Source organism: Malaya genurostris, chromosome 2 (genome assembly GCF_030247185.1).
Source record: "Malaya genurostris strain Urasoe2022 chromosome 2, Malgen_1.1, whole genome shotgun sequence".
Classification (NCBI taxonomy): Eukaryota; Metazoa; Arthropoda; class Insecta; order Diptera; family Culicidae; genus Malaya; species Malaya genurostris.
Genome location: NC_080571.1, coordinates 120,064,153 through 120,073,885, shown reverse-complemented (window position 1 = coordinate 120,073,885; position 9,733 = coordinate 120,064,153). Strand labels below are relative to the sequence as shown.

The window sequence follows — 9,733 nt, the reverse complement described above, 5'->3', positions numbered from 1 at the left end:
CTTAGCTTACCTAACAGCTATAGGCCTGGGGTGTCCTTTGCTGTATCAAGCATACGTCTCCACATAACTCGGTCCATGGCTGCTCCTCGCCAGCCACTCAAGGCACGGATGCTTCTGAGATCACCCTCCACTTGATCGATCCACCTTGCTCGCTGCGCTCCTCTTCTTCTTGTGCCAGTCGGATTAGATTCAAGAACCATTTTCACTGGGCTGTCGTCCGACATCCTCTATCACATGCCCAGCCCATCGTAGACGTCCGATTTTAACTGTCCGCACGATAGGTGGTTCTCTTGGCAGCTGTTGCAATTCGTGATTCATACGCCGTCTCCACGTTCCGTCTTCCATCTGCACTCCGCCATAGATGGCCCTCAGTACCTTTCTTTTGAAAACACTGAGGGCGCGTTGGTCCTCTGCCAACATAGTCCAGGTCTCGTGGCCATAGAGAACAACCGGTCTAAAGAGCGTTTTGTAGATGGTCAAATTCGTGCGTTGGCGTACTTTTCTCGATCGGAGGGTTTTTCTGAGTCCAAAGTACGCACGATTCCCTGCCAAAATACGTTTATGAATTTCTCTGCTGGTGTCATTATCGGCGGTCACCAGTGAGCCCAAATACACCAACTCGTCAACCACCTCGATATGGTCACCGTCTATCAGTATTCGTGGTGGGAGGCGTAGTGTTTCTTCTCTAGAGCCTCTTCCTCTCATGTATTTTGTTTTCGACGCATTTATGGCCAGTCCGATACGCCTAGCTTCAGCTTTCAGTCCGATGTAGGTTTCCGTCATCTTCTCAAGGTTACGTGTCACAATATCAATATCGTCAGCGAACCCAAAAAGTTGTACGGACTTTCGGAAGATCGTGCCACTCGTGTCGATCCTCGCTCTTCGAATCACATCTTCCAGGGCAATATTGAACAAGATACAAGAAAGTCCATCACCCTGACGTAGCCCTCTCCGAGATTCGAAGGGACTCGAGAGCTTCCCAGATACTCGGACGTAGCACATCACTCTATCCATCGTTGCTTTGACCAATCGCGTCAGTTTATCCGGGAAACCGTATTCGTGCATAATCTGCCATAGCTGTTCTCGTTCGATTGTGTCGTATGCCGCTTTGAAGTCAATGAATAGGTGATGCGTGGGTACGTTGTATTCACGACACTTCTGGAGTACTTGTCTTATCGCGAATATGTGATCCGTAGTGGCGCGGGCTCCAGTAAATCCGGCAAAGGATTTGGTAGAGTACCTTGTAGGCGGCGTTCAGCAATGTGATTACGCGGTAATTGCAACAGTCTAGCTTATCGCCCTTTTTGTAGACGGGACATACCACTCCATCCATTCATTCCTGCGGCAGAATCTCCTCATTCCAATTCCTAGAAATCATTCAGTGCAGCGCTCTAGCCAGTGCCTCTCCTCCATGTTTGAGCAGCTCGCCTGGCAACTGGTCATTGCCCGCGGATTTGTTGTTCCTCAGCTTGCCGATCTACTCACTTATCTCCGACAGATCTGGGCTGGGCAGGGCTGGAAATCTGTCGTCGGCTGAGCGTGCACCCAGATTGATTCCTGCACCGTTCTCTGTATCTTGTGCTTCGCCATTCAAATGCTCGTCATAGTACTGCTTCCACCTGTCGATCACCTCACGTTCGTTCGTGAGAAGGTTACCACTGGTATCTCTGCACATTTCGGCCAGTGGCGTGTAGCCTCCACGTGAGCGGTTCACCTTCTCATAGAACTTCCGTGTGTCATTTGCGCGGTACAGCTGTTCCATCGCTTTGCGATCTTGGTCTTCCTGGTGGCGCTTTTTCTTCCGGTAAACCGTGTTCTGTCTGTTCCGCGCCTGTCTGTATCGTTCCTCGTTTGCTCTAGTGCGGTGTTGTAGCATCCTCGCCCTTGCTGCTTTCTTCTCTTCGACCAACTGCTGACATTCGCCGTCAAACCAGTCATTTCCTCGATTCGATAACCTCGTACCTAGAATGGTTGCAGCAGTGCTACTCACGGCGGACCTTATGTTCCTCCAGCCGTCTTCAAGAGTCGCCGCGCCAAGCTGCTCTTCCGTTGGTAGCACTAGCTCCAGTTGTTGCGCGTATTCCTCTGCAGTACGAATGCCACGTAGCTTCTCGAGATTGAGTCCCGGCGTTCCTGTGCGACGAGTATTGTGCACCGTCGATAGTTTTGAGCGCATACAAACCGCGAAAAGGTAGTGGACAGAATCAATATTGGTACTGCGGTAAGTGCGTACATTGATGAAGTCGGAGAAGAATCGCCCGTCGATGAGAACGTGGTCGATTTGATTTTGAATTATATTTTTAATATAATTTTAATTATATTACTTGGAAAACCCCGAAAATTAATTTACATCTGATTTAAATGATCGCATAAAATTCATTATATCGTTTCACTACAATTTTTCCTTTTATAGACAGTTTTATTGAATCATTTACATTCCCGAAGCAGGTTGAATGCAATTTACCAAATTTGTTTCTAAATGGCTCAAACCAAGATGTAGTTTGATTATTATTAGTTTGCGTAATATGAGGCCATCGTAACCGTAGAATGTGTTAAGAACTAAAATCTTCATGAAATCTCTCCTGGTCTTCCGCCAAGTGATCACATCTCTGGAAAAAAGATTGATATTTTTATTGCTATATCGTTGACGTTCTCTGACCGGGGAATAGATAAGATAATTACTTAATTTGCATTGACGAGTCATCAGACAGCTAGATTAGAAAATTCAATAGGCAATAAATTAGAATAAATGCATCAATCTGCTATGAAAACTTTGCATTGCCAATTTGTCCTTCTTTGAGTAACGATGGAAAAGAACTAAAAATGGGGTTCAAAATTATTGAAAGTATTTTGTATTTGTCTGTATTAGTTGTCTTTAGGAGCCAGATGACATATGGTTTGTCTGGAAACCTAGGAGCATTGGATCTGAATTGCGAAAGACCATCAGTAACTACAGCCAGTGGATCACTTATTGATCGGAGCCTGTTCTGTCCAGGAGAACTCATTTTTGAGGACAATTTCGATATTTTGGACTTGGATAAATGGCAACATGAACATACATTGGGTGGAGGAGGAGTAGGATTCATTCATTTCAGAACCTTTAGCATCATAACCAACTAACAGGATTTTTTTAGAATGGTGAATTTCAATACTATCTGAATAATCGAGAAAACTCATTTGTCGAAGACGGAGTGTTTTACATAAAACCAACTCTGTTAGGAATTGAACCGGGAGGTGAAGAGTTTCTTTCAAGTGGAACTTTGGACATTCACGGTGGAGACCCTGGAAATTTGTAAGCGTTGTTAAGTGACACTAATATTACTACTGAGAACCTTTTTGTTTCAGTTGTACAAATCCAGCTTGGGAAGGATGCGTGCGAACAGGTTCTCCAGATGCTATATTGAATCCAGTCAAAAGCGCTCGGGTTCGTACTGTCAATTCGTTCAATTTCAAATATGGTCACCTGGAAATCAGTGCCAAACTACCAACTGGCGATTGGATGTGGCCAGCGCTTTGGCTCATGCCACGCATCAATCAGTATGGCACATGGCCGGCTTCAGGTGAAATTGATCTTATGGAAGCGCGCTGTAATGTTGATTATCATGATGAAAATGGAACCCATTTGGGTGTGGAACAGGTTCTATCAACCCTACACTTCGGCCCAAACGCCTGGACGAATGCCTACAATACATCCACTGTTTCGAAAAATTCTCCACCTAGTCAAGGATTCAACAAAAATTTCCATCGTTACCAGCTGGAATGGACTCCAGATTATATGGCGTTCCATGTAGATGATGAATTTCTTTTTCGAGTAGACGGACATTTTTGGGAAAGGGGGAACTTTGATGAACGAGCTCCTGGAACCCGCAACCCGTGGATCACCGGCACGAAGATGGCTCCATTCGATCAAGAATTTTTCATCATTATGAATTTGGCAATTGGAGGTACGAACGGATACTTTCCTGATGACAATGTTATAAATTCCGCTCCGAAACCTTGGTCCAATCAATCGCCGGTGCGAGTCGCAATGACCAATTTCTGGAAACAAAAGGATAATTGGATTTCCTCTTGGAACTTGGAACAAAATGATGGAAAAGAAAGCGCTTTTCAAATAGATTATGTACGGGTATGGGCATTGTAAGTGAAAAGAACTTTTGATTTACTAATAACATTCGCTTTATTTCGTTTGTAATTTTCGTTTCTTTCGGTTGAGATTTCCCTGAATACGGTTAACAGTTAGAGGAACGTAAACCGTACTATCTTTTGTTAGTTTACCAGGACCGTGTTTTTTTCTAGAGTACGACGTTGTTGTTGATCTCATATCGGATTCAACTTCCATTTCTACCGGACTATTTCTTTTAAACGAAATGTAGTCAGTGCATTCTTCGGTCACTGAAGATTTTTTGGGAGCGAATATTGATACTTCTGGGACGAATGCACGCTTCGTTAAATCGTCTCTTGTGAGGTGTAAACGTGTAACAGTTTCGGGATTCAACTCTTCTATAATTTTTTGTTGTTTAGAGTTCGATTTACTGTTTTCGGAGGAAATATGGTATAAATCATCTTCATAACCGTTCGCCTTGGTAATTTGTGTCATCAACTCCAACAAATTGGATACTTGTTGCTCACAACTTGCGCTGTTAGGTATGGCAACCAGTCTTTCCCATGAACCATTGCATCGGAGTTTTTCAACTGCTAGAATTAGAATGTGTGATGAGTTACGTCGGGCCATGCGAATGATTTGTTTCCCTAAAATTTGCGGATGGAAATCAGAGCTAAGAAATACTGCACAAGCCTTTCCTTGGCTTAGCAGTGGCATAGCATCTTTCAGGCCATGTATCATTAGATTACTGAAAAATGAAAAATGTATCATTATAACTGTTCTTGGAATGTTTATCTTGATTTACGAACTTCGGTACTTTTGTAAATATTGTGTTGAAGACTTCAGCATCATTTGCTGGGACCAGTGGCCTATGAATAATGAAAAAAAACATAGTTAATATAATAATTGATTAGATATAAAGTTGTATTCTATAATCAAACATATATTCAAATACTGTATTTCAAGTTGAATTTTAATACATGAAGATTTACACGCATAACATATATATTAAATGTAACAATAGAATTTAGGAGAATAAAACTCTCGACCGCATTTAATAATCAGTATTATTGGGAAGATTAATATAATAGACAGAGATAAAGATGTAATATAATAGAATAGTATGCTTGGAATAAACTGCATATTTTTAACTTAGTGCTGACTCGGCAAACTCTATACAAAGACTTGATTGTTTATTGGTAAATCTTTACAACATATTCAAATTAAAAACTCTCGGGAACAACAGACTAACATTCAGAGGAAATATAGATTTCGATGGGTTTGAATCTGAATTACACCAGAGAATGCCTCCAAGTATAGATGGTTACTTTTACTCATGTAAAAGTTTGTTTTTGAACAAAAACGGAACTATTCGACCTATCTCAACTCATTTGCATGTCATCAGGAAACTCAATACTTCGCATTTTGCAGCATTACCGAACGGTTGAGAACTGCGGCTTGCGAGTCTAACGGTCGAGGTTAATTTTGTAGCAAGTTGGATATTAATTTAATTATTGTAGAAACGAGAACAAAATCATTTCTGAATGAGAGAGGCAAAAACGCCTCAGCACATTGTAACAAAATTGTGAAGAACGCTGGGAGTTAATCCCTGAAATGTATTTCACTTACCATTTGGTTTTGAATGGTTGCACCAAAACGTTACGGGTTGTTTTCACTGGTTTAACACTCTGCACAAATTTTGCCTTGCCGCTCATTTAAATTTGAATTTGTACCGATCAACCTACTAGAATAAATACTTTTTTTACTTCAGATGTCACCGAAACATTTCCTCATAGATGCAATATATTTGTAAACATTTTTATACCAGACCAATCATCCGGTCTTATAATCACTTCTGTCTAAAGACTGGCTTATTATTTAATTGCACGCAATGTATTGCATGTGTACAACATTGTGTGAAAGAATTTCAGGACGGCTGCCAGCGTGCAAAATCTGACTGGCAGCCATCCTGGTGCCCAGCAGCCTCACTGGTGCTTTTTGGAAAATTGTTGTTCATATACCATTCTTACTCTCAAATAAAAATTCACATTCTATTCACTTGAAAATCACAAAAAATGATTTCAAATGTCAAATTGAATATTTTACGTGACGAAAATGAATGTTATACGAACATCCCCTAAAATTAATAGAGTCATCACATAAGGTTATGTGAATTAACCAAACGTCAAACAATCTACATGAATTTCCAGTGTGAAAAGGCTGTTGGTCCACCTAAAACGAGTTCAAAATCGGTATGAAGCTAGAGACACTGGAACCATGTAATGCGACTTCAACCTGCATCGGTAGTGTTGTGGGAGTTTTCGGATCTCGACTTCGGCTTCGGTTGGATGGCAGTGAAAACAAAAACGATTTCTGGAGGCTTGTCGATTTGAGATACCACGACGCTATTAGTTGCTTTTTAAGCTATTGAAATTATATGCTAATACTCTGAAATAAATAAGTTATTTCCATAGTATTTTTCATTTCATAGATTTATATAAAAATCTGAAATCTTCCTTTTGACTTCAACCAATATATAAAATAGTAATTCTCTGGTATCTAAATTTGATATGAACTGATAGGTAAATGTGATATGAACAGTACATTACATTTTACCTATGAAACACGTAACTTTTACTGGATTATGCATGAAACAGCTTATAAATGCCAGTCCATTAATTCTACGTGAAGAGTAGGGTGGAAAATATTCACATAGCTTTTCACGTAACTATAACATGATTATTATTTTGAGTGTATTGTAAATTGTTGGAGTTTCATATTCATATATCATTCATGAAATTGTCGCGACCTGTTTTTTGCTCGCCAAGTCTGTTCAACGTATCATACTTCATAGAGAAATTGCTGCCAGACAAGTCATACTTGCTAACTGCAGATCTGTTTTCGGATATACAGACTTTTACCTGGCATTTCTGAGTTTTATCAAGATTGTTTCACTTCCGGTGAAACTTTCAACGGGTGAGCACGTTGCATCGTGTTAGTCCGGAGAAAATTCGAGTATTTCGCAAGAAAGAAAGGATTTTCAGCCGTACTTTGATGATTCAACGCAGCCACACAGCGAGATTTTCGCTTGTAGTCAAGTGAAAATAAAGTCCATTGGACTATAAACGAAAATTAACTGGCAATATAGCCTTAGTTGCTGTGCCATCAATTCGGTGTCATCTCAGTGAGGTGACGCCAACCAGAAAAGAAGAAGAAGATCAAGCTGGTTGCAAATGCAAGGTCTAAAAAGTATTTACGCTACTGGTTTTGTTTTCAGATTTCTTGATTGTTTTTCAAGTTATACAAACTTTTATTCCAAAAATTTCAGTTTTCTGACAATATCTATCACAATTAACCTTGTAGCCGAAATATGTTTTGAAACTTCAATACGGTCCAACAAGCCATAGATTGTTTTAATCCGTCTATTTTCAAAGATATCGATAGTTTTGTGTAAGCGACTTTTCTCCCTATTCCAGTGCACAGTGGTCCAAATTCACCAAAACTCGTTTTTTGTTTGCGCTTCAGAGGTTGATTTTGGAGACTAAGAATCTTAGAGAAGGCTGGATCGATTTTGACCAAACTGCAATATCTTCCTGAAAATATATACGCTATTGTTTTTGAATTTGATGATTACTTTCCGAGATATATAAACTTTTATTTAAAAATGTACAGCATTTTGACATCTATCACAATCGACCTTGAAAACTTAAAATTGTTCCAAATTTAGATACCTTATTGTAATTCCAATCAAATGACTGATAGATTGTAAGAATCCGTCGACGATTCACGGAGATATCGATTTTTTCGCCATATTCCAATAGTTTGGGTTTTGAACGAAGCACGATGAAATGATGCTTGGAACTAAAATTAGACACAATTTTCTGCACAATCATTTTTGAGTGATTGAAAGATTGAATATAGTCTTCCTCCGCATAGTATTTTGGTTCGATTTATTTTTAGCACGGTTCTACAACTTCTGAGAGAAAAACGATTATTGATGCAGAAAACATGTGGATCTACAAAAAAAGGTATCATCACATTGCCAGGTGGATTAAACACGTTTTTTAAACATAAAAACGTTACCTACCTTTCTATAACTGGTCTCCATTCCCCTTTGCGGAACATTTCGGCAACAATTAAACACAGTTGTTAAATAAAATTTTCTGTATAAGACAGTATATTTTAGCTGCTATTACCTATAATACATGGGTAAATAAAATAAAACTCAGCTTTGATAATTTAATAAAAGAAGGAAAAATTTTGTTATTTCATACTTTTGTAACAATACAGGTTAACATAAAGCTCAATCGCGTAAATTCAAAGAAAAACTTTTGTTTCTTGATTTTATTTGATATTTAATTGCAATATTTGCGTAGCAGTGAAAGTTTTTATTGAAATCTAAACGGAAATGTGTTCAACGTTTTTATCAGAACAGCTGCTCTTGCGTCCACTTCCAGATAGACTGTTTCCCTTTCAGATGTTGCTATGTATATAAAAGTTTCATTTACTCTTTCGTACCAATGGTCAGCTTTTGGTTTCTCTAGGAAAATGATTATGACAATGAGTTTTAAAGGATACAAGAACGGTGAAATTTGAATAGTATGCACATTGGTAGAAATACATCTGTGAGTATATTCGATTAAAAGATACAGTGTTTACTCATTTCTATCCAGTTAGATTTTCTTTGCCGTGGGCAATAGCCTTTATGCTTAATATTCTAACATTCGCTTATCTTGCGGGAGCATGTCACGTTGTTACATGTTGAGTCTACGGATTACATTTGGAGACACCACTGCAGTTAGTTGAGTATAGGTTTTCTTAGAGGGAAGGAAAAAATTAGAAATACCGTATGATAAATACTCTCTGCCAAAACTAATCAACAGGTTCCTTCTTTAGCTACGATTTCGTACCGTTAATAAAATATATAGGTTCCAATTTTTATACGATTTGCATGTTATTTTCAGCGTTTAAAAAATATGTATATGATTATTTTTCACCTTGTTTACGTTTTAATCTGACTGTGTTTTCGTTTCTATCAAATGTTCATCGTTTAAAAGGCAAGATTTACATTTTTTTTATTTGTTCGTTCGTTTGCTAACATTCGCTGTTCTCTTTACGACTATTTGCTTCAGCATCGATCCCTGCTTTCTGCTATTCCACCTTTTAAAAAACACTTGTCTATGCGTTTTTTTATCAATTAAATAAATGCTTGTTCAATTTCTATTCATTGACTTTGTTTAAAATAATGATTTCGCGACTACCCTTTGTATTGTTTTCTTTTTTTATTCAACCGCTGTTGATCATGTTTGAACATATAGCTACCGTCACTAGGATTGTTTGATGAATCGGCGATCAATTGTCGAATGCAGTGTCAAATTGAGTGGCAAGTAAGATATACAAAAATATTTTACAACTATTGACATAAGTGACAATTTGTGTTTGTTCCAATAAATTAGTTTTAATTCTATCTATATAACATTTGCATTTCTCTTTTTTGTAAAATTAACCACTTTCCGATTTCGATAATGAAATAACAGAAGTAGGAGACTCGACTGTATTGTTGAAAATCGATGCATATTTTCTGTGTAGACACCTTTATTTTACACATTAATCCTGGAGAGGGTGATAACC

At 38.7% G+C, this 9,733-nt stretch overlaps 2 protein-coding genes across 2 annotated transcripts; one reads left to right on the top strand and one right to left on the bottom strand.

Moving 5' to 3' along the window:
- Positions 1-2,484: 2,484 nt before the first annotated feature.
- On the top strand, positions 2,485-4,187 carry LOC131431732 (beta-1,3-glucan-binding protein-like). The gene is made up of 3 exons (XM_058597597.1): positions 2,485-3,075; positions 3,135-3,292; positions 3,346-4,187. The coding sequence occupies exons 1-3, from the start codon at positions 2,824-2,826 to the stop codon at positions 4,139-4,141; spliced, it is 1,206 nt and encodes a 401-aa protein (XP_058453580.1). The 5' UTR covers positions 2,485-2,823; the 3' UTR covers positions 4,142-4,187.
- LOC131431733 (uncharacterized) lies at positions 4,178-5,928 on the bottom strand. The gene is made up of 3 exons (XM_058597598.1): positions 5,732-5,928; positions 4,912-4,971; positions 4,178-4,850 (listed from the first exon to the last, which is right to left on the bottom strand). The coding sequence occupies exons 1-3, from the start codon at positions 5,815-5,817 to the stop codon at positions 4,178-4,180; spliced, it is 819 nt and encodes a 272-aa protein (XP_058453581.1). The 5' UTR covers positions 5,818-5,928.
- Positions 5,929-9,733: the final 3,805 nt, after the last annotated feature.

Excerpts from the sequence above, each read along its gene's own strand:
- LOC131431732 (XM_058597597.1), top strand. The coding sequence starts at position 2,824 with ATGGGGTTCAAAATTATTGAAAGTATTTTGTATTTGTCTGTATTAGTT. Across the intron at positions 3,076-3,134 it reads ATACATTGGGTGGAGGAGGA|AATGGTGAATTTCAATACTA; the intron begins GTAGGATTCATT and ends GGATTTTTTTAG. Across the intron at positions 3,293-3,345 it reads GGTGGAGACCCTGGAAATTT|TTGTACAAATCCAGCTTGGG; the intron begins GTAAGCGTTGTT and ends TTTTTGTTTCAG.
- LOC131431733 (XM_058597598.1), bottom strand. The coding sequence starts at position 5,817 with ATGAGCGGCAAGGCAAAATTTGTGCAGAGTGTTAAACCAGTGAAAACA. Across the intron at positions 4,972-5,731 it reads CAACCATTCAAAACCAAATG|GCCACTGGTCCCAGCAAATG; the intron begins GTAAGTGAAATA and ends CATTATTCATAG. Across the intron at positions 4,851-4,911 it reads ATATTTACAAAAGTACCGAA|TAATCTAATGATACATGGCC; the intron begins GTTCGTAAATCA and ends TTCATTTTTCAG.